The sequence below is a fragment of the Gorilla gorilla genome, chromosome 5 (genome assembly GCF_029281585.2).
Source record: "Gorilla gorilla gorilla isolate KB3781 chromosome 5, NHGRI_mGorGor1-v2.1_pri, whole genome shotgun sequence".
NCBI lineage: Eukaryota > Metazoa > Chordata > Mammalia > Primates > Hominidae > Gorilla > Gorilla gorilla.
The window spans coordinates 96,459,810-96,485,595 of record NC_073229.2 but is presented as its reverse complement, the minus strand read 5'-3'; the positions used below and the strand labels follow the sequence as shown (position 1 = coordinate 96,485,595).

Sequence of the window (25,786 nt, the reverse complement as noted above, 5' to 3'; positions counted from 1 at the left end):
AATTCATGGTTCCACAGCCATGCAGACGTGCTGACAGCACTTACTTGCCCTCAGAGCTGTAACTGTTGATGCTGCCATCAGTAGACTCTCGGCTCGGCTGCCTTACCATCTTTCTCATTTCAGCTGCCATGCCTGTTTCTGTGCTTCTCTGGATGGTACTTTTTAACTTTTTGTGGCCCGACTCTGACAGGAGAGAGTAAAAGAAACTCTAAGTTTTATTTAGACAGTTTACTCCTGAATATCAATTGATCCTGCAAATACAATAGTTAATTTTACACATAATTACAAATTTAATCAGAAAAATAGTAACCTAAGGGAGCACTTTGCTTGATTCAGGCTCCTTGCCAAAGTATGCTTGGCTAAGGGGAGTACTACTGGATGCTATGCCATGGCCACAGTTTCAGTGACTGCCTAAATCTCAATCAGCCAAAATGAAATCATTGTGTTATTGATGGTGACAACTTCAATGAAAATCTGAATTTGGCACCCAACTGTTATGTGGAAAGATAATGGTGAACAATCTAATAGGTTTCTCCTAATACGGAATTCACTAAATGTGTATGAACAGTCCCAAAGGACAGGTCGTGTTCTTTTAAGGAGAAGGTGCATTTGGAACCCAGTATGAAAAATACCACAGTTTTACTGTCACGTATCAGCAATCCTCATAAAGAGAAACTAGTATTTTAATTGATGATTTTTGCAGCACTTTAACGTACACTATATAATATTTATACTTATTTATACTCCATATAGATTATGGAGTTAGGTGTAACAGGTTTTATCTTAATTCAAAGACTACACAGCTATCTCATGGCCTTTTGACTCAGCTGCATGAGTTCTGACTGGCAGTTTGGGGTGTACACCTCCATTTGTACTGGGAATTACATACATTTGCATTTCAGTTCTTGATAAGCTCAGAGGAATTTTCTTGAGCCACTCTGAAATGCACTAACCAGCATTCTATTCATAGCATGGAAATAAATTCTAAAATATTTACTTGCTTACATGTATAAGCAGTATCAATAGGTTAGGAAAACTGTTAGACTTTATTCCATCTATACGTCCTATATAAATTTCTGGTTTTCGCTTTAGTTTCTTTATAGTATCATATAATACCCATTAATAATACATGAAAAATGCTCTATATACATAATTACATACATAACTACTATATAAACACATTAACTTTTCAATCCACATAAAACCTTTACAAAGCAGGTACCTAAATACACTCTTAGATAAGCCATTTGAAACACTGCATTTTTTCCCTCTCATTTTTGGTCACTGGATTCCTTTTGTAAATTGTCTAATCAAAGATATAATAGGTTATGCTATACAAACTTAATGCTGATCCTTCCTACACATTTAGTATGTTCATTAAAATTTTTATTTTTTATTGTTCTTAACCTTTTTATTGCTATTTTTGCTTACAAAGACAATATATGTATATTACAAAATACTTAAATGTTACAGAAATTGCCAACATTGAATGCCCCCTATAATTTCACCACTCAAGGAAGACAATGGTTAGTAATTTGGGAACTATTTTTTCTTTATACCTATACAAGCTTCTTCACTTGGCTACTGTGATCCACATTCTCTGTTTTTCCTTCTTTGACATTGGTTGTTACTTCTCAGTCTCTTCTGCTGGATTTTTCCTCTTTGAGATTTTTAGAAATAGACAATCCCTAGACCTCAGGCCTCAGACCTTTTGCTTTCTTCTACACTTACTTCCTAGGTGATCTCTAACATAGCTTTAACATAGCTAACAAAGCCACCTATGCCCTTGTGCCTCCCAAATATACATCAAGGTCTTAACCTTTCCCATAAATGCTGAAGTCATTAATCCAACTGCCTAGTAGCTCCATTTACAGATCTGATAGGCACTTCAACATTAACATATCCAAGACAGAACTCTTCCCCACCTCCACCACACTACCACCTCCCACTACTAAATCCTCCTCCCACAGTAAATGGTACTACAATTCACTTGGGTGATAAGGCCTAAATCCTTGTAATCATCTTTGATTCCTCTAACACACCCCACACCCAATCCATCAGCGAATCCTCTTGGATTTGCCTTCAAAATGCATCACAAATCTGGTCATTCTTCTTCCTCTCCACAGCTCCAACCCTATGTCCAGACACTATCATCACTCAAAAGAGCAGTGCCATACCCGTACAGCTAGTGTCACTGCTTCTATTCCTTTCCTCCTCAGAATATTCTTGACATAACAGCCATGGTGAGTCTTTAAAAATGTAAATCTGAATATATCATTCCCATGCTCAAGATCTTATAATGATTAATCACCAAAGTAAAATGAAAATCCAAAATTGTTATCGTGGCCCAGGAAATGCCATATCATCTGGTCCTTGGACACCTCACATCTCATCTTCTGCCCCTCATTCCATATGATCAATGCTCTCCAGTCACACTGTCTTCCCTGCATTTCCTCAAGCCTGCAAGCATGCTGCTTCTGGGCCTTTTTTACTTCTGTTTGTCTCTTCTGACTTTCTTGCCTTGCTCCTTATTCAGATTTCTGCTTCAAGACAGGCTGTCTCCTCAGGGAGGCTTTGTATAGTATCCCTTTGCTGTGCTTTATTTTTCTTCACAGCACTGCTTCATCTGCCATTAAACCTTTATCTGTTTGTGGTCTGTTTTCCAATTAGAATTTAATTTCTATGCGAGCAGGGTCATTGTGAGTATTGTTCACTGTTATTCCTCGTATCTAGAACAGGGGTATAAACTGTTGATAGTGAAATCACACCACATATACTAATGTGCAATTTTCACATTCCATTTAATATAATGTAACACAAACAGGTATATATTTATTCTTTTTAAAGATTGCACTATTCCATTTTATGACTATGTGGTTCATCATTAAACCATCTCTTTATTGATGGGCTATTGGATATTTCCAGTTGTTATAGGAGAGCTTCTACAGAATGAATTACTAGAAGTTGAAATGCTACTGAAAGGGTAGGAATCTGTTTAATTTAAATAGCTATTTATAAATTCCCCTTTAGAAACATTGTAGTGATTTATACTCCTACCAAGAGTCACATGGATGTTCCCACTTACCTACCTATGGCTCAAGAATTCTCTACCTATCCCCTTTTTGGACTCTGTCTTGTCCACTTGACTTGTCATTGTGGAACGTGCACACTTACCGAAGGCAGGGACTTCATCTATGGCCATTGTAAATGCTGTTTAGTTTAGTTTTGGCATTTATTCGTTTATATGTTGATTCCTTTCTAGAGGTAATTCATTTGTGAAGTCACTATGGTAGAGCAGTGGCCACTCATGGCCACATACTGACCAGATCTCACTTAAAGGACAGGGGTAAGCCCCAGGGGTATATTACCAAAGTATTGAGCCAAGATGAATTACAAGTGTTTATCCAAGACAGCATGAGATAATAAAATCTGGGTAGAACACCAGTTATTGAAAATCACGAGGATCATGGCTAGAGAAATTGCAGGAACTTTAAATCTAAACGGTGAGGTGCTGCTGAAAACTGGAGGAGAAACAGTTAAGAGGATCAACAATATGGTGGGTTCAGGTTAGAGTGTTAGTTCATTCTGTTTTTTGTTCATTCATCTATCCTACAAATATTTATGGAGCATGTATTATGTATCATACACTGCTCGAGGTGCTGGAGATATATGGATGGATGAGAAATTTCCTGCTTTAAAGGAGCGTAGATTCTAGTTTGCGTGTGTATACAAGAAAGACAGCGAATAGGCCGAGCGTGGTGGCTCACGCCTGTAATCCCAGCACTTTGGGAGGCCGAGGAGGGTGGATCACGAGGTCAGGAGATCGAGACCATCCTGGCTAACATGGTGAAACCCTGTCTCTACTAAAAATACAAAAAAATTAGCCGGGTTTGGTGGCGGGCGCCTGTAGTCCCAGCTACTCGGGAGGCTGAGGCAGGAGAATGGCGTGAACCTGGAAGGCGGAGCTTGCAGTGAGCGGAGATTGCGCCACTGCACTCCAGCCTGGGCGACTGATCAAGACTCCATCTCAAAAAAAAAAAAAAAAAAAAAAAGACAGTGAAACGAAGATACAATATCGCTGATAGGGAAAAAATTAGGCAGGATGAGAGGGGTAGAGAGTGATGAGGTAGCGCGGGAATTATTTTGTTTGAAAAGGAGCCAGGGTCTGATTAAGCAGGGCAGGGGGAAGTGACGACACAAGCTATGAGGAAAGAGGGAAGCAGTACACTGCGGGGATCAGTCCTGCTGACGGGAGGCTGTGAGTAATGGTGGCTGTGGCAGAGGGGAAGGGGAGGTCTTGCAAGTAGTGCACAGGTCCCCAGGCTTCCTCTCCAGTCTTTGTAATGTCGATGTTGACTCCAACCCAGAGGCTCTGTCACCAGTGATCTCGGGCTCTGTGTGTTGCTGGCAGTCCAGATGACGGTGAAGTGCAGACTGTCAATAACTGATTTATCTTGCATTATCTAACACAGGTTTCACATGATTGTTGTTCATTACATATTTGGTGACATATGAAAACCGAAAAGAAAAACTTTAAAAGTGAATAATCTTTATTCATTTGTATATTTTAGTTGGGATATCAAGTTTTCTTAAAGAAGGGTATATCTACAGGGTGTCTCAAAATTCTTACAGCAGTTTTAAACTTTAATAGCTTCCACGGTGTAAAGGACACAAATGCTTGAAAAACATCATTTGAGGGGTTAGTTATTGAATTTTCTTTTATATTTACTTGATTTTGTGAATTTGAATATTTTTAATATTAAAGTTTTTGTTTTAGTCCTGCTGAATGAAGATGGCAGATGAACTGACATCTAACTGTTGTCTTATTCATATTAATAAATATTCATGAAAAGAGCTTCAATTGATTAAGCAATATAAAGGTCCAGGCAGAAGCTCAATAAACAGTTCTAGTTTCAAATTTGCCTTATTTAAATTCATAAGGGCCCCAATATTAATTTGGAATGTGAGGATTAGAAGAAACATTGTTTTATAGATGTGGAAACAGTAAATCTGGAGAAACAGAATTCATGCAACAAATTCGTTTGGCCCTTACTCTGGGTCCAATCTTTTCCAGATGCTGGTAATACAGCAATGAGCACAACAGACAAAATCCCTGCCCCAATGGAGGTTACATTCTAGTGGATATAATGACTTGCTTAACATCACATTAGTTAGCAGCAAAAGCTGAATTAGAAACCTGTCTTTCTAAATCTTAGTCTTGCAATCATTCCGTTATACAACATTTTAGGAAAATGTGAAGTCTGGTCTTATTTATTTTGCAAATAGAACAATGGTTATCTACACAGGTATTTTTATGTATACATTCACATATGGCTTTACAAGTTAGTTTGTAAAAGTTTGTTAAAAAGCACATATATTCTATACAAGCACAAATGTATAATTATCTGCATCTATGTACATATACTGTAATTATAACAAATATGTGTTACATCTATGTAATATGTTTAATGTCAATATAGTCCATTAAAATATATACAATATTAGAAAATGCTTTTATGCTTTTAGGAATGCCATCGTTATTAATTATTTGTATCCATTGAAGAATCATTAACCTTATAAAGACATAAAGTCTACTACAAATTATGACATGAAACCTTTGATTTGTGAACACCATCTGAAGTATTCTATTAAGAATAAAAAAGATTAGAAAAGTAGTGCATTTTAATATTCTCTAGTCACATGAAAAATTACTAAAATCCAAAATGTCTGGGGGCAATATTTCACCCGTGTTCTGGAAGGGCAAACTTTCTCTCAAAGAGTATTCCAAAAGGTGTCATATTTACAGGTGAACTCTTTCTCTCTTTGCTTATTTAGAGATATGTGTTATATTTAGAAACATCCACTGACTTATTAATTCATTCTATAAATACTCATTAAACACCAAGAACCTATGATATAGGCATTGTTCTAGGTGCTTCAGATACAACAGTAATAAGATAGAATAGGGAATACAATAAACATGTATTTTTAAGTTAGGACCATGAGAAACAGGTCAAGGCTAGAAAGATAGAGAGATAGAATATATTGACATGCAGATACAATTAAAATCTATGCTGCTAAATATAAGAACTTGGGGAGGAAATACACATAAAGAGTAAAGAGAATGGAGCTTGGAATATTCCCACAGTTAGAGGTACAGAAGAAAATCAGGACTGTCAAGGAGGCTGAATAGGAGGACCTTTTAAGGTGGGGGAAAAGCAGTAAGTGCAATGGTACAGAAATCAGAAGAAGTAAGTGTGTCAAGAACTAAAAAAAAATGTTGATTACTACTTAAGAGGTTTTGTAAGAAAAAAATATAGACGTGACCACAGTGCTTGGCTTCATGGAGATAACTGACTGAGAGGAGTAGATTCAGTGAAGCAGTAAGGTTAGGTGCCTGAAAGGAGTGGCCAGTTAGAAGAGGGAATGAGAGGTGAGTAAATAGAGACAGCTCCTATGACTATTTTGTAAAGGTTTGTTGTGATTGAGAGGTAGTATTTGGAAAGTTACACAGTATTAGGGGAGGTTGTCCTTTTCTTTAAGATGTGTGGTAGTAGAGCTTGTTTCTATGTAGATTGGAATAATTAGATGAACAGGGAAAAACACATTGTTAGACTTAACATTATCGGCTGGAGAGATGTATAAAGATAGATAACATCAGATAAATCATTTTCCAATCAAAGCAGTCTCTGAGGCCAAAGCAGTCTCTGATAGAACTGGATACACTATCCAACTCCATCAATTAATTGGAAAAATCAATAAAAGAGTATCACCTGATTAAGCAATTTAGGTCCAAAATAAATGCAATAATGGTTTGTTAACTCACAAAAACAAAGTATCAAGTAAGTATAACCTTTTTGGTTATTCTGAAATAATATATTTTTTTTATTTTTGAGGTGACAAATTCAGTTATTTTGTAAAAATTAATTTTTTTTAAGAGACAGGGTCTTGCTAGGTCTCAGTAACAAGATCACAGTAAGCTATGATTATGCCATCACTAGGCTGGAGTGCAGTGGTGTGATCACAGCTTACTGTTACCTTAAACTCCTGGGCTCAAGCGATCCTCTCCTCTCAGCCTTCTGAACAGCCAGGACTACAGGCACATGCCACCACACCTGACTAATTGTTTTACTTTTTTTTTTTTTTTTAGAGATGGGGTCTTGCTATGTTGCCCAGGCTGGTCTTCAACCCCTGGCCTCAAGTGATCCTCCCATCTCAGCTTCCCAAAGTGCTGGGATTACAGGCATGAGCCACTGTGCCTGGCCAAAATTCAGTTGTTTTTTTCTTTCTTTTTGTGGAACCGCAGTGAGAACTTGAAAATTCAGTTTAAAAAAAATTGTTGTGGTTAGTATATTATACTTGTTCATTTTGTCCTTTAGTCATTCAACAAACTATTTCCTTAGTGCTTTGTGCCCCAATACTGTATATGTAAGTGTGAAAAGGAAAGAAACCCATCAACCATTTCATAGTCTAGAAGGAGACATAGACAAGTAAAAGTCTCATTGTGATGTGGTATAAGTGCTGTGCAGTGGATTTTATATGTATTTAACTTTATGTATTTATGTTATGTAAATTCAATGATATGAAGAGAAGAAGAGAAGGGGAGAGAATAATTCAAGCAGTGAGTGTGAATCGCAGCTTGCAATGCCACTTAATGAGCATGTAAACTGGAGAGATCATGAGCTGAGAAATGCAAATCTTCTTCTTTGTTTCAGTTCCTCAAGATAATTCTTGTGTTTATGAAGATTTCTAAAAAAAGGCTGCCTAAAAGCAAGCCAATGGCTTTATCTGGATTCAAACAAAACAGCACCAATGTAGTCAAACTGTGTAAAAGCAGACAGTATTGGACTTATTGAGAGACTGCAGATTGCTATTCAAGAGATTTTCACAGGAAATTTTAACTCTGTGTAGAGGTAGAGGATGGATGGAGGCAGGGTGGAAGGGAATTGTATAGTTGTATTTCAAGCCAGGAGAGCAGCATAGGTAAAGGTCCTGAAGAGAAAGAGTATGGTCCCTCGAGATAACTACATTTCCTGAATCACCAGAGTTAATTTAATGGTGAGTGAAGATAGTGAGGTGTGAAGCCAGAGAAGTAAACACTGGAGGGTCTTTTATCTAAGGCCCTCAGGGTGCACAGTGACATATCATTTGAACTGATGTTGTACTGTTATTAATGCTATCCTTAATAATCTCAAGGTCCTGGTCTTCCTTATACAATTTTACCCATATACAATTGTGTGTAGTTTGTATTACATGCAATATAATATAGTAATATTGTCATCTATCTCCAACAATTATTATTTAAAAGAAAATATGCAGCAGCTCTCCTTTGTTGATGTCAGATGCTTCCAATGCGTGGTAACCATATAGTTGGAATTTTTTATTAGTCTTCCCTAATAGTGCCATCATTTTCTTTAGTATTTAAGCAAACAAACACCAAATGTTCCTTTTGTGTTGTGCCAAGGTTTTTGAATATATTTTATCCTAAGCCAGATAAGTACAACTTGTAAAAATTTCATAGGTTGGAGGATTATTCTTAGAAAATGGCACAAGAGTTCTTTGGCTTTCATTGTTTTCCTCATTTTCTCTCACTTATTCTCCAGGTTAATCCTATCAGTCATAAACTCCACTATTTTCCTTCCATTTTCCCATTTTCCAAAGATATTTCTAATGAAAGAATACAGTGGTCAAGAAACTAAAAACTGTATCATTCTGAGTATTTTTGTGAGATAGATGGAATCATTCTTTTGATGATATTTTCCTTCAAGAGAATATTTCAAATCTTTCCTAGTGACGTACTTACCCACTTTTATTGCATTTCCCTAACCCAAAAGATATAAAATGTTTTATTTTGTTACAATGTACTTTAAGTTATTTACAGATACTACTTCAGAAAAGGATTCATCTGTTTGAACATTGACCTTTATTTTTATTTTCAGCTCTTCCGTGGCTAATAGCTATTCTTTCATTAAAAACCTGGTATTGCTATGATTGACTATAAAGCCTTGCCTGTCAGATCTACTTAAATCACTCAGTTACACTTACATTTTCAGCAAAACGTTAGCTAACATAACTTTGATTTTTCCATTCGCTGAGCTATTGAAAGTATAAACAATAGCAAGTTCAACATGGCTTTTCATATGTTTTAAATAATCTTCATATTAAACTTAATAAGGCTGCCCAAAAATATTTAAGTAAAGAGATTTGTATACACTGAAACATACCATCTGTACTACCTCTTATTTTGGCTAAAGCCAGATAAGAGAGCGGGAAACATCCAAATGCTGAACTTCTCACTCGTGTAAATTGTTTGATTTCACAGCTTCAATGTTTCCAAAGTATTCCTAGTGTTAGGAGCTAAATTATGTCCCTCTAAAACACATGTTGAAGCCCTAACCACTGTACCTCAGAATGTGACTGTAGTTGTAGAAAAGGCCTTTTAAAGCAGTGATTAAGTTAGAACAAGATCATTAAAGTTGACCCTAATCCAATTTGACTGGTGTTCTTATAAGAGATGGAGATCAGGCCTCACAGAGACACAAGGGGCCACCGGCACAAGAGGGACCACCCTAGGAAGACGCAACAAAATGGTGGCCAACAGCAAGCCAAGGAGAGAGCCTCAGAAGAAACCAAACCTGCTGACACGTCGATCATGAACTTTTGACCTCTCGAATGTTAAGAAAATAAATATCTGCTCTTTAAGCCATCCAGTCTATGGCATTTTGTTACAGCAGCCCCAGTAAATAAACACATTTAGGGAGTGGATTTTATTATTTTATCATGTTATTTAATAATTGTGATGATTTAGATACTTTAAGCATGTGGGGATAAATAATCACCTAAACTGTCTGAGGATGAGATTAAGCCCCAAATACTGGAATGGACTTGTTTTTCAGGTTGCCTTAAATAAGAAGTGGTCTGAAGGCCAGGCATGGTGGCTTATGCCTGTAATCCCAGCACTCTGGAAGGCTGACGTGGGAGGATTGCTTGAGTCTAGGAGTTCAAGACCAGTCTGGGCAACACAGCGAGACCCTATCTCAATTAAAAAAAAAGTAATCTGAAGTATTACATGAGTATACTGAAATCATTTATTAACAACTCTTGACAACAGGAAGATAAAGGCTCAGATTTTATTTGCTCAGTAGTAGTAAAAATAGCACATTTACTTCACATTCGTTTTCTTTACTCTTCTTTGGTCTAAGTTAATACCTCAGATGAAGCTGGATTTCATTTACTAAGCATAAACCTAGAATATCTCCTTACTCTCTACCACCCTGACTATAATAATAAAGTAATACTTCAGGTTGAAGCCTAGAAAGAAGCAAATGCTTTATTGCATTGTTTCATATATATATATTATACTTTAAGTTCTAGGGTACATGTACACAACATGCAGGTTTGTTACATATGTATACATGTGCCATGTTGGTGTGCTGCACCCATTAACTCATCATTTACATTAGGTATTCCTCCTAATGCTATCCCTCCCCCATCCTCCCACCCCACGACAAACCCCGGTGTGTGATGTTCCCCACCCTGTGTCCAAGTGTTCCCATTGTTCAATTCCCACCTATGAGTGAGAACATGCGGTGTTTGGTTTTCTATCCTTGCGATAGTTTGCTTAGAATGATGGTTTCCAGCTTCATCCATGTCCCTACAAAGGACATGAACTCATCCTTTTATATGGCTGCAAGTATTCCATGGTGTATATGTGCCATATTTTCTTAATCCAGTCTATCACTGATGGGCATTTGGGTTGGTTCCAAGTCTTTGCTATTGTGAATATATATTTTTAAAAACTTTTATTTAAACTCAAGGTTTTGGGGAATCTTTCCTCCTATCCAATCTCAACAGGCAGACTAATATTCCAAGTGGAGCCTGGACGAGAAGTGGTTTGAGGGGCAACTCTGGACTCAGAATGCCTGGATTCAAGTACCAGCTCTACCACTTACTAGTTCTGTGCCTGCAGGCAGCCTACTGAGCCTTTTACACCTTAGTTTCCTCATCTGTGAAATGGGGGAATCAAAATACCTAGCTCATAGAGTTGAGTATTAAATGAGATAATTCATGTAAAGCACTCAGGAAAGTGCCTGGAACCTATTTAAAGTTATCTATTGTTACAGAATAAGATCTCAAAGTATTCTGCACAGATTACGTCTTCAAGTAGAATAATGCCAATTCTCCTTGCTCCATTCAAAGCACATGTTCTTTCCAGGCCTCACATTTAATTCCAAATGCTATTTAGAATGCTGTAAAATTAAGCTGCAACATGTCACAGATAATTACATGTGCCCCCAATATCTATTCATTCTCACCATTTGTTTTACTGGTAAACTTCCTATCCTCTAAGTTAAGGACTGACCACATTTCCCTTCCCTCCTCTGCTCTTGAAGGCATGGGGACATGATGGTGGGAGCTAGAGCAGCTACTTTGGGTCTAGGATAGGAGAATTTGATGAAGCTGGCGAAGCCTAGTCCTCTGACATAAAGGAGTCGCCATAACAGCCCAGACTGGGATGACCACTGGGACTATTATGTAAGAGTCTTGATTAAACACTATCTGTGGGTGCCTTGTTACAGCACCCTATCGTGTACCACAGAAGATAATATTCTAAATCAAACCCAGTGTAGATTTTTGAAATAATAAAATTAGTTTTAGGAATAATAAAGAATACTCTCAGTTCTGTAGCTTCAGATAGAACATTTTAGTCCTCTACAGTTTCATGTTTGGAAGAATAAGGCTCCTCTTCTAATAAGAGAGTTAATGGAAATTTTTCTTCCCCACAAAGTCTCAGAGAATGTTGGGTTAGAGGGGAAGATTCTAGCAATAAACACCATTTATTAAATACTCTCATGGCACCCCACAGGGTACAATAAACAGAGGTGTCCTTTTCTTTTTCTTTTCTTGTCTTTTGAGATGGCATCTCACTCTGTCGCCCAGGCTGGAGTGAAGTGGCATGATCTCGGCTCACTGCAACCTCCATCCCCCAGGTTTAAGCGATTCTCCTGCCTCAGCCTCCTGAATAGCTGGGATTATAGGCACCTGCCACCACGCCTGGCTAATTACTATTATTATTATTATTTTAGTAGAGACAGAATTTTGCCATGTTGGCCAGGCTGGTCGTGAACTCCTGACCTCAGGTGATCCACCCGCCTTGGCCTCCCAAAGTGCTGGGATTACAGGCATAAGCCACCACACCTGCCCTGAGGTGTCCTTTTCTAATAGTTTAATATCCTGAAACAAACACACATGTATGAAGTTCTTAATTATTGTGTGGCAATGACTGTACTGCACAAGTTATAGATAGAAGAGAGGGTTTTAGGTCACAAAGAAAATTAAGAAAAAGTGTTTTCTATATTCTGTAAAATGGAATAGATTCTCTGTACTTCTTACCACATTCCATAAAATGAATTAGATGGATTTTCATCAAAATTGGGGTGGTTTGATTTAGAATAGAAGCTATGCAGTATTGTGAAATTCCTGTTGGGAGACCCAGCAGGGCAACTTAAAGAGATAGGCAGCAATTCTTGAGAAAACCTGAAACAGAAGTACAATTGATCTAGGAGAGATGTGGCATATGTAATTAGTTACCACTAAAGAAGCCCCCACACTGAAACTCAAAATCACAGCATCAGGTACTCTAAATGGTAGGGTGATAAAGGATAATTGGGCAGTTTCCTGTTGGGGGACTCAATGTACCTCGAAACAACAGCAGAGCAGGTATTTATTTATTCTTGAGTGCTTATGATTTTCCCAATTCACAATGGAGAGGCAGACAGCATGTGTAAGTATACTTTTGTAAGAATGGGTGAGGTAAACACTTAGAACAACTTACACGACCATTACTGAGAAGTCAACATTAATATTGTTCATATGATGTAGTTAAATGTTACAAGGAAAGAATAAAATATGTTTGATGATCTCCTAAAGGCAAAGTTTGTGTAAAGAGGAATTTTGATTCCTTTACATCTTTTAGTTGTATACATTGATCATATCAGGATTGGCCATGATTTCCTAAGAAACAAGATGAATATATGTCTGTATATAAAATAAAAATTCACAAAGATGAAATCAGTGAGTTAGTTAATCAATACGGGCAGTTTATAAGAATATATTATGTTCAAGACACTATGAAAAGATAGTATCAGTTTGGCCTTCAAACCTCTGCTTGGGGCCCTACTCTGTTCGTGCTTTAAAGGGTCTTGCTCTGCCCTCTTCTTATCTTACCTCTTCACATAGCATATAGCCTTCCCTGTCCCATAGACCAAGAGGGGGCCAAGAGGATGTGCCCACCCAGAGTCCATGCCCACTCAGAGCCCATGTTCCCTTCTGAACTAACCTTCAGATCCATGGGATCCTAGAATTTCCTGCCTCAATGGCCCTGCATCCAATCCCAGAGCTAGCCCAGATGTCTTTCGAGGGTTTACTCTCCTGAGGATGGATAGTATCAGCAGTGTGCACACCCTAAATTCCAAGTGGCAGTGGACACAGCTTGAACACGTGCGCAAGGACACTCAAGGTACAGGACGGAGCCAAGGTTTGGGAACAGAAGAAGGTGGGTGACAGGTTTCAGCAGGAGGTGGGGTAAGCCAAGCCCAAGCACAGAACTCTGGAGAGCCTGAGAATTCTAAATTGAAATGTGACCTCCTTGGTCATTAAAAAAGATATTTTTGTCAAGGAAGGAGACTAAAAGACCTTTTATTTAGCATTTTGTTAGTTTGGTTTATAACTTTTAAATGGCATATATGTATGTGTACTTCCATTTATTGCTCAGGGCCTCCAGTAAGCCTAGAATCTCTCAAGCGTAAAACTGTCCCATGCTTCATAAACAATGAATCCTTTATTTTGATCCATTTGAAGGAACTATCATTAGAACAAGTCTGTTGCATAATTTTGTTTGGAGTTTTGGTCAGACTCTGAAAAACCTGTGATAAATTTCTGTGATTAAAAACCCAGGGAAATCTTATATGAGTAGCAAAATCTGATTGTCTCTTTTTTTTTTTTTTTTTTTTGAGACAGAGTCTCTCTCTGTCACCCAGGCTGGAGTGCAATGGTGCGATTTTGGCTCACTGCAACCTCTGCCTCCTGGGCTCTAGTCATCCTTCCACCTTAGTCTCCCAAGTAGCTGGGACTACAGGCATGCACCACTACGCCCAGCTAATTTTTGTATGATTTTGTAGAGACAGGGTTTCATCATGTTGCCCAGGCTGGTCTTGAGCTCCCAATATCTGCCTGCCTCGGCCTCCCCCAGTGCTGGGATTACAGGAATGAGCCACGGAGCCCAGCCCTTCTTCTTTTTTATAGAGTTTTTTTCTCTCCTTAGTTCAGAAGACTTGGGGGCCTATAAGGAAAGGAGCAGATGTGGAAGAGTAACAGCTCTTACTGGAGACTCAATTCTCACATTAACACACCGGGGACTGGGAAATCTATAGACCCAGACAAAATATTCCTCATGGAAGTGAGGCAGGATGACAGCAGGGTAGTCAGAGGTTTAGGGTAGCAAAACTTACACTTCACAGACTAAAACAAGGATATGCTAGCACATATTGTAATGACTGGTTTACGATCCTCACATAATTGGGTGAATATTTCTCTATACATTTTTAATAGAATGTGAAAGCATTATTTACAAAGATTTGATTTAAGAAAAGATTAAAAGAAAATTGGTGTGCTAGGGTCAGTCCCTCCAAAACTTATTGGAAATCATATAGTCTTTTTTTCTAACTTCAGAATTTTCATGAAAAAGTAAATTCAGATGTACCAGAAACCATCTCTTTTCTCTTGCATTTATAAAACCAAGAGGCAAGAATGTGGTCAGAGATATTTACCATTGCTAACTTAAAAATATTCCATTTCCATTTTATTAAAAGGGAAATTTGGAATTTTATTGGCAGATAATTCAGTAGGCAAAGATTACAAACATTTTCACCAGTAAGCTCCCAAGGAGCAAGCCAGCAAAAACTGCAGAGATCCCCTACAGGCCATATCTTAGTTACAAAGCAATCCAAATCCAATCCAGGTTTGGGTCACTTGTGTACCCAAACCTTGCCCCACTCCCTCCAGCAGTACCTGCATACAACTCTAGGAGATTTTAGTCATCATAGAAAAAGCAAATTCAACTGTGAAAAGCAATAACTACTCAAGGTAGCTGCACTCTCCCAAAATATTATCATCTAGAAATGTTTCACTCTGTTTAGTTATATCATAATTGGAGGCTTATTTGGATTTACGATAACTAACTACATGTGGCTGGTACAAGTTAGTTCATCAGTGTAATTTCTAACATCCAGCTGACATACCTCTTCTACAGGAAATGTAATGAAAACTTAAAAAAAAGTTATATATTTACTGAGTGATCAGAAAGGTAATTTATGCTTTTAGAGGAGAAAAAAAGCATCAAGATTATTTAGTAGGTATAGAACGAGTTATTAGTAAATACAGGAGAAATTCTGTAAAATGTAAGAAGAGAGATAAAAATCAATTAATTAGAGAGAGAGGCCAAGAGAAAATCAGAAACGCTAAACTTGATGAGGCAAAGAGCTCATGAGAGTGAGGGTGGCCATCAGCACAATGTGATTCTGACTGGCTAGTCCTTTTAAAGCAGGGGTCCCCAACCTCTGGGTCATGGACTGGTACCAGTCTGTGGCCTGTTGGGAACCAGGCTGCACAGCAGGAGGTGAGTAGTGGGCGAAGCTTCATCTGTATTTACAGCTGCTCCCCATTGTTTGCATTACTGCCTGAGCTCCGCCTCCTGACAGCTCAGAGGCAGCATTAGATTCTCATAAGAGAATGAACCCTATTGTGAACTGTGCATCTGAGGCATCTAGGTTGTGCATTCTTTTTGAGAATCTAATACCTGATCTGTCACTCTCTCCCATCACCCCCAGATGGGACTGTTTAGTTGTAGGAAAACAAGCTCAGGACTCCCACTGATTCTACATTATGGTGAGTTGTATAATTATTTCATTATATATTGCAATGTAATAATAATAGAAATAAAGGGCATAATAAAAGTAATGCACTTTAATCATCCTGAAATCATCCTCCCCCTTTACCCCCTGGTCCATGGAAAAATTGTCTTCCACAAAACCGGTCCCTGGTTTTGTGCCAAAAAGGTTGCTGACTGCTGTTTTAATGCAAAATACTCTGACCACTTCATTTCAGACTGGCACTGAGATCTACTCTAGCTCAAAGTATGGATATGACAAGAGAGAAAATAGGCAAATAATGTAAATTGTGCTAATTTGAGGCCTGGCCACACAGGACTTGGTAGTAATTTGAGGGCAGGTTGTGTGACACCAATGAAGAATCATTCCATGACTGGGAAGAATATAACTTATGCATAAAAACTTAATTAAAGCCTGTGTGCCCTAAGGGTTTTGGGAAACTGCTGACTGGTTGCTTTTCCACTGACTGTGGTTAGAATAGGTACTAAATAACAAAACATAGTTGCGTATCTGAAGACCAAAAGAAAACTCTTAGGACATAAAAAGAAATGGTTTGGTGGTGAGAACTGGTACAATGAAGTATTAAAAACATTAGGTCTTTAGGGCCGGGCGCAGTGGCTCACGCCTGTAATCCCAGCACTATGGGAGGCCGAGGCAGGCGGATCACGAGGTCAAGAGATTGAGACCATCCTGGCCAACACGCTGAAACCCCATGTCTACTAAAAATACAAAAATTAGCTGGGTGTGGTGGTGCGTACTTGTAGTCACAGCTACTTGGGAGGCTGAGGCAGAAGAATCGCTTGAACCTGGGAGGCAGAGGTTGCAGTGAGCCGAGATCCCGCCACTGCACTCCAGCCTGGTGACAGAGTGAGACTTCAACTCAAAAAAAATAAATAAATAAATAATAAAATTAGGTCTTTAGTTTTCATCTCACTACTCATCTTTTAAAAATTAGATGAACATGAACTTGAAATATGCAATAGAATAAAAAGTATACTGGTGAAGAAAAAATCTGGTGGATTAAGGTTTACCAATCTTCAGAACTGCATTACTGTATCTTAAGGAATTGACTAAATTACTTCAAGTACAGTATTTAATGATTCTGTGGGAGAAAAAAAATGTGCCTAAGCAGATGTCTAAGCTTTAATGAATGAAAATGTTAACAAAATGTGAGATAAGAATGATAACATATTACTGACTCTAATTTAATTTGACATCCTTAGCAGAATCAATTACTTTCTGCCTCTCTTCTTTCCAGTTTGCTTATTACTCTCAAGGCATTGTCCTAAATTGACTATAAACAATGACAATCCTGATAATTTGAGGAGTAGGAGGTGTGTTCAGTGTTAATCACACACAAAAATGTTTGATTCTGGTTCAGCCACACTTCAATAAGTGGGAATGAATGAACATGGCCATGAATGTGGAATTGATAACTCTTCCTGAGAAGGAAAACACTGTAATTCACAAGGTAAAAACAAACCTGATACTTTTTCATTAGAGCAGGAGTATATTTATAAGAATATTAAATACTGGCTTATGCAATACTAAAGCAGTATTAAAAATAAGCACTGAGCTGAAAACCCTGAAATTCAAATTATAGGTGGGTTAAATTGATCCATTTTAGAATAGAACAGATCAGAAACTTAGCATTGAAACCTTAAAAATAAATGACGGAATCCAAAGTGTGATCAAAGAATCCAAGGTGCAGTAAGGTTAAACCCTTAGCCTGTGGTTACTTAGCTCCTTACCAACACAATGAAAATTAGAGCCTTAATTATTCCACTTCTAAGTCTTTGACCTTTACTGTAGATAAAACTTTAATTTTAATTTTCTTTAAAAAAGAATTGTCTTATTATGAAAGCAGTAGACTGTGTCCTTTATTCCCAGGATTGTTTCAGAAATAACACACATTGTTACACTCCATTTGTTCACACTCTTAACAGGCCAAGTCCAACCTCCAGTGATTTTAGCATCTCCCTGCTTCAATAAATTGTTATGTAACAGGTCATGCAACCTGGCGGCAGCCATATATAGTTTCCCAACAATGAATAGCAAACCAATCGCTGAAGATTAGACACAGTACAGAGAAACCACTTTTAGTTCTTTCCGATGTTCTTAGAAACAGGGAGATTTTGTTTGCAAACCTAATTCTTAAGTATGCTCCTTCAAATTGCCCCTACAAAGGTACAAAAGGGAGAAAAGTACTGTATGTCCCTGTTTACTCTAAATTCTTGGTAAATTGATTTTGGCTGTATTTCTCTGTACAATAAGTTCACATTTTTTGGAAAGAAAATAAGCAGTCAAGTTCTAAATCAATCTCAGGAAAAAAGAGCATTTTTGTAGATTTTAATGTTTCACCTACCATTTGCTAAGTTAAACACATAAAAAAATCTTTAAAACATTAAAAAGACGGAACCCTAGAAAGCATGGCAAAAATAATTATCTCAGGAGTACATTAACAATTTTGATGAGAAATGATGGGTAATTTTGTAAAGGTTAAATGCCATGGAAATATATATCATCAATCTCAATTGTTGAATGAGATACTTTTACCTTTTATTTTCCTTTCAAGAAACCACACAAAATATAATATTGACATGAAAATTCATGATTCTCACCAACACACGTTTATGGCCTGTCCAACACAGATTATGAGGTCTGATTCTGATCCAGAAATTTCAAATAGGCTTCTAGAACCACAGGCCCAGAATCCTTGGCCCAGGTATTTTAGATTCTTGTTTTGAAACAGCCGTTAAGATTGTTGCCTTTATTCTAATACTCCACATTCTGACTTGCTGTGAGCCCAAGATGATCTAGACTGTCTCCTGGTTAGACTGCAACCCAGAGTAGAATAATTATATTCAAAAAGAATTCCACTATTTGATAAATATTTTCAGTTTTTTGGATGAGGAAACCAAGGATGAGAGAGGTTAAATTATTTTGCCGAATCATCGCCAGTAAATGGCAGAATTAGAACTCCCATTCAGGGCTTCTAGCTCCAAGTTACCAAAAGCTTTGCCCCTTAAAAGGCACCAGGTGAACTATGGCTAAGGAGCTCGTCTATCTACACAGGGACTGGTTGGGTCCTGCCCATTGCCTCGTAACTTCCTCTTGAATGCTGGCCAGCACTTCAGGACATGACTTAACAAACTACATTTCTGTCTTTCTAACTCTGGCCTTCAACTGATTCCTGATTCCTTCTACCTTTCTGGTGTCCTTGGGAGAGAAGTTAGTCAACTTTTCAGGGTATACTTCACACTTCAACTACATATGCAAATAAACATAAAACTGTAAAATTCAAATATGGACAAAGTTTCAAGTCTTAATTAAAGTTGTCTCTTTTAAGTAGAGCACTTTAAAGTAGTGCTCTACTAGAAAGAAAAACAGGATGACAGTTTGCTTACACATCTTAGCATTTGCAGAAATCATGTTTCTCCAGGAGAGTACTGTTATTTTACCAGAGTAATAATCCAAGAATTTTTTTCAAAGACACATATTTTGACTTACTAGCGCTTGTAATTAATCCTATGATAGCATATGGCTGGGGGGATGTCACACATAAGTGAAATATCAATTAAATAAATTTGCATAAGAACCACCCATAATAGACCCTCCAGACCACACATGTGCACACACAGCACACACACACATACATACACATACAGACACAGACACACAGAGGTATGAGATAAAAGGAATAGCTTTCATTGTTATAAATACTTTAAATGCTTTTGATCAGAGTTGACAAATATAATTTTAAAATTTCAAGTTTTTCATATAAAAAATTCATATTTTTAGGAGACGGCAGATTTTCTCATATCCGTTTGTCTTTAACTTTCATGGGAAGACAAATTTCTCCCATACTTCCTCCCAACTACATTCTTCTCTACATCAAACCTCTCCTCCTTTTCTGTACTGGGAGAAGGTATCCCTCCTCTTCCTCTGCAGCATTGCTATCATATAGTTCCTTTCCTCCTTTTTCTTCTCTACTTTATTCTCTTTATTTGCACTCTTTAAGCCCCAGTACTCCCCAAATTTCTTTTTTCACAAGCTGCTTATAAATATTTATGTCTGCTTTCTAAATGCTATCCATACATGTACAAATATTCATACCTTCACTCCCCAAATATATATGCAGCACTTAAATGGTATTGTTATAAGCACTGTAGATTAAAAATTAAAAGACACTTACAACCTGGTGGGGGAGGAAGGAAACCACATAAGCAATTCTATTTCAGTAGAATCAGAAGTAAAAAATATTCGTAAGTGAGAGATGAGACAGGGGATCAAGTTAGCATCTCTCCTGGGGTAAGTTAAAGAACTTCCTGCTGAGGAGGAGATACTTGAACTATAATTTGAAAGTTAAATATAACTTGCTAGACAGATGAGAAAGGCAAAGGGCATTCATGACTGTGGGGGCAAAGGTCCCGAATGGTCTTTTCACTAAGTAATCATAACAGTTGTACCTCTAATTCATTATTATCTACTGTATCTTGAAATACCTGAGATTTGGAAACCCTTTTAACAATCTTACTTAAATTGTACTTTCAAAGTTCACAATAAAACCACTAGCCTCTTCTCAGGGCAAATTCCGTCTGAAACTTTGGTAGCAAGGACCCCAAATACAGGTGGAAAACAGGGGAACCAATGCTGTGTTCCCTGCCCCACTGGAAATCTTGGAAAACCAGGGAGAAAGTGTAGCAAACAGAGGAACAACTATGACTATGTGCTATTTTAGTTCTTTTCTTAGCTCTTTAATCTTTTTCCCTTTAACTCTTCTTTCTTCTGCCCCTTAAAAATGGTTTCTTGCAAGAATTAATCTTTGATGCAGAAGTTCTACAGCCTTCTCTGAGGATCTCCTTAACTCTCTGAAGATCTTCTTAACTCTTCATGTGGATAACTCCCAGGGTGGTATCTCTAATCTCCATAGCTTTCATGAGTTGCAAATCTTAATTTCCAATAGACTTCTGGCTGCTTTCACCTAGCAATCCTACCAGCATCTTAGTGTTTACAATACTTTGGGGTTTTCTGATGTGTCAACTTGGCCAGGCTACTGTTGCCAGTTAATCTGGGGTTTCAATCAAACGCAAATTTGGGTGTTGCTGTGAAGGTATTTTGTAGCTGTGAATACAGTCTACAATCACTTGACTTTAAGTAAGGGAGATTATTTCAGATAATTTGAGTGTGCCTAATTCAGTCAGTGGAAAGCCCTTAAGAGCAGAGTCGAGGCTTCCCTGACAGAAGAAAATCTACCTGCAGACTGCAGCTTTAGCCGGTGCCTGAGAGCTCTAGTGTACCCTTCTCTCATGACCTGCCCTAGAGACTTGCCTAGCCACTTCTCACAGTCATATAAGGCAGTTTCTTGTAACAGATCTTTTAATATACATGTCCTACAGATTCTGCTTCACTGGGTAGAATCTGACTGAGATATACAGACCCAACCGGCCTCCTATGAACTTCCCATTTCTGGTAAAGGCACTGCTCTCTATCACTCACTATCCTCTCACTATCAAAACATGACTGTTAATCTTAACTGCCTTATCTCCTCTACCTGTTCCTCCCTTCTTATTTCAATTGGTCTTCCCATATTGAGATTCTTATCATTTCAATTGGCTTGGTACAACCATAACAGCTTAATTTTCATAGAGATGGCATATTGATCTCTTGTTCAAATTTTACTGGTTCCCCCCTAGTCTACCATAACATTTACTGTGCTCCCATACTAGATTCACACCACCTTTGCCATATTTACCTCTTCCTACTCCTTGACAGCAACCCTCTGCTCCAACCAAGCTGGTTACATCCTGTTTCCTCTGTATGAGCTGACATGTTCTGCCTCCAAGCTTTTCCTTATCCCATTTACTTGGGATGTCCCTTCCTGTGTTTCCCCTACCAATCCTTTAAGATTGCCTCAAAACATCTTCCCAACAACCAAGTGTGACCACCCTAAGCTGTAGTGATACTGCTCTCTGAACTCCTATATTATTTTCCCTGTAAATAAATAATTGACCATGAACTACTCTATGAAAACAGATTAATGCAATAAACTTTAAATAAAATCTTTCCCTTTTATCTAACTTGTCATCTGAATGTATATGCTTCTAAATCTCTCCCCTCAACACACTCCTGCCAGAGTGCTTTGTGAAGACTCGCGCTTACCGCATCTTCATTGAGTGAGCTGGTGACTGAATTTTAGTAACTAAAACTTATAACATTAACTGTGTATGTATCTTCAAAGAAGCCCAAAGTGGAGGCCGAGGCGGGTGGATCACGAGGTCAGGAGATCGAGACCATCCTGGCTAACATGGTGAAACCCCTTCTCTACTAAAAATAGAAAAAAAAAAAGTTATCTGGGCGTGGTAGTCCCAGCTACTCGGGAGGCTGAGGCAGGAGAATGGCATGAACCTGTGAAGCGGAGCTTGCAGTGAGCCGAGATCACGCCACTGCACTCCAGCCTGGGTGACAGAGCGAGACTCTGTCTCAAAAAAAAAAAAATCAGACAACACTGATTCTGTACTGTTGGTCTTACACCAAGTTTATAACATAAGGGGGAAAAAAGAAACTTTTTTACTTAGGTAGAAAAATAATTTCTTGCTGCCTATAAATATTATAACAAGCACAGATAAGAAATAAGAGGACATTTTATGCAGTTGGTTAAGCACAATGATGGCATAAAACCAAATAGATGTTAAGATTCCTTTTAAGACAAATGAATGAAACTAAATCGGAATTATGGGAGGCAAAAATATAAATTACAAATGTACTAAAGCCATCCTAAGTATATTTATACCTTTATTCCACGCATAAGCCCTGCTTCTGAAGGTAATTATTAAATAAAATTGAAATTAGGAATTAATTTAATACAAGTATTACTCAGAATATAAAAAAATATAAATAAAACACAAGCAACATGTAGATGACTCTTCTTGGATAATCTATGAAACCCTTCATTTGTAAAAGTATTCTCCATCATACTTTGATTGACAGTTCTTTTAGAAAGCAGTAAGAAAGGAAGTTACTGATAAATATGGATAGTACTACACAGATTATATGTTTAGTCTTTGGAGAACAGCACTGTTTTTGAATATATATATGTATGTAAGACTGTCCTTTTCAAACTCTAGTGGTGACAACTGTACACTTTCAATTTCAGCCAGGCTGTTTGTGACATCAGAGTACCAGTGAATAAGAAAATGATTCTAGAAATAAATTATGAGGTTATACTTCTACCCACACTTTTTCTGAAAGCACAAAATAAATCTATTTTTGAAATTTCATCAAATTATTAACACATATGTTTCCTTTGGATCTAAAAGCTGACATTTCCCTGGTCCTTGCCTGAAAATAACAAAATAAAAGGCAAAATTTTGGAAGCCTAAATAGAAAATGTGACTGATAATTTCAAAATGCAAAGTAAATATACTTCTGAATTTCCAAAAGAAATGCTCATATATTTGCACTGAATTGTACCTAGAAGGGCTATATTGTATACAGTATAGCTGACAAATTTTAAATAAGAATAAAGTTGCTTTAAAGAAAAATATAACTTTATGATACCATTAAGATTTATGTTTTGGTAGTAATGAGTTTAAGGACTGCTCAACTTCAAATCCAGCTTAAAAATCCTGTATGTCTAGCTTTAAAGTTAATCATATTTGGATATTACAATGCTATAAATAAATCTACTATTGCAACATCATTATTTAATTATTTCATCCACTGCATAATTTTTATGTTTTTTCATTTTCATTTAATTATTTGCAATCTGAAGTATAACACTACCTTTGAAAACTGTTAAACAACACTGAAAGCTTCAGACAAACATAGAAATTTGGCTTTTGGCTAGGTTTTATGAAAAGTTATAAATAAACAAACTCTCCTTATAACTTAGTAAATACATATAAGGAACATAGACTTACCTTGTCTATCTTGAAAAAATTAAGTATCAGCATTAAATTGTTCTCTGGGGAAAACTGAATGCCAAAGAAGCTTTGACCTGGTTTAAATAACTTGTGCGGTGGCTGGCTGGAATATCTGTCTGAGCTGTCTGTGAACTGCCTTCTCTGTCTCTCTCCCATTCTCTCTCCTCCTCCCTTACCCTCCGACTCTCTCTCCTTCTCACGCATATACAGAATATAATTAAATTGCTTCTGTCAAGAGTGCTTCTTTCCTATAACTTATTGTAAGACCATGAAGTGTAACATCACTAAGCAAATTTGCCATGTGTCATAAATTTGAAAACTGCTAAAGGGCCACAATTTGAAAACTGCCACAGTCACAACATTTTAAACAAACTATGTAACAAAGACATTTAAATCAAATGAAACGAAAATATGTTGCTTACTTTATTAAATTTAATATAGCTTCTCCAATTAGGTAAGAAATCTCAGAGAAGTAAAGCTCAGGGCTAATACGTGATTTCCAGGATAAGTTTGTTTAAAAGGTTTTTACACAATTAAGGGGAAGGTTCCATATCAATCTCTTGTGTTGTACTCACTTGGCACTTGTAATACACATTTAATACACTTAAGCTGTCAAAATTATCACTTTCAATATATACTTATTAAACACTGATAGGTTTCAGCTGCTTTCCCTGTGTTGTTTCACGTCCCACCCTACTGCCACGAGAAAAACACTAGAACACTGGAAATGGAAAAACTTAGAAAAAAAAGGTTCTAACTTCTGTTGAGCACTTTTTACATACCATGCCTTATGCTTAGAGCTTTACACACATTTCCATTAACCCTCATCATAATTCTCTGGTATTGGTATTGCTATGTTTTACATGCATGAGAGGTTCAGAGAGTTAAGAAGTAGTAAGTGGCAAAGCTACCACCACAAGTGAAAACAAAACCCTCCAAAACACAACCAAATTCTAAGGCCCGTCTTCTTCAAACGTGTGTAAGCTCTTTAAGCTCTTTTTATAACATCATGTTCATGGGAGGAATATGGAAACAACAGGATCATATTACCATAAGAGCATATTTCTTTGTGGCTCCTCCTCACCTCCATAATGGCACTAAGGAATTAAAAACATTAGAGTCTAGAGTGTTCTGTTTTTCCTCTTTTTCCCTCCAGGGCTGTGTCAACAGCATGAAGGAGTAAAAGTCAGCAAGAGTGATCATTTTTCATGGTTAACCAGGATAATCCTGGTTTATGCCTGTTCTAGCATATTACTAATGGTGGCTCTCTTTTACCTACAAAGATATTCCAGTTTGGATGCTAAATTATATAGTCAATAGACATATAAGTGGTAGAGCAATACAAGTTAAACTAAACCTGCCTCAAAACTGCAAGTGATATTTTGGAATTTTGACAGGACTGTTATTAAAATTGAAATGGCAAGGGATGAAGTCTACGTAATTCAAAAGTTTAGCCTACTGGTACCTTGGTAAACAATGTATCCGCCTCTCAGAACTTGGAGTATTTATCTGGGTTTATAGAAGGCTGCCATATCCATGTGGAATGCCATGGTTGGGTGCCCTGAATAAAGGTGGAATATAAACAGTGTTAAAATCCTGCCAGAGGACCCCAGCAGGGAAGAGAAGGCACAGAGAAAGAACATAAAAGAATGGCTTCCTCAAGCACATACTGCAAATTTGAACAAATCAGAAATGAAATAACCTCATAGAACTTGTGGTTGGGCAAAGAGCACTTTTGTGCCTTAGAGCCCCTCACTGGCTGGGCACCTCTGTGCAAAGACCAAACCACACAATTAGGTGGAGACTCTGGGTAGAAAGCTACGGGAGCAGATGCTATTGGTATCCTGGCTATGCCCCCTTGACATTCACTGTTCCTGTATGCAAGGATGCTGTCTTACTGGAAGCACCTCCAAC

The 25,786-nt window shown here is 37.6% G+C and overlaps 1 protein-coding gene and 1 long non-coding RNA gene across 51 annotated transcripts in view; one reads left to right on the top strand and one right to left on the bottom strand.

Annotated features, from left to right (window-relative positions):
• RIMS1 (regulating synaptic membrane exocytosis 1) overlaps nt 1–25,786 on the bottom strand; it is a 517,565-nt gene that overhangs the window by 12,377 nt on the left and 479,402 nt on the right. For all 50 annotated transcript variants that reach the window (XM_055390601.1, XM_019029847.3, XM_055390599.2 and 47 more), the window contains one exon: nt 45–183. In XM_055390601.1, coding sequence (XP_055246576.1) covers nt 45–183 — 139 coding nt within the window. The remainder of the gene's footprint in view (nt 1–44; nt 184–25,786) is intronic.
• LOC129534226 (uncharacterized) lies at nt 2,664–9,702 on the top strand. Its single transcript, XR_008680726.2, has 2 exons — nt 2,664–3,556; nt 9,513–9,702. It is a non-coding gene; the product is annotated as an uncharacterized lncRNA (long non-coding RNA).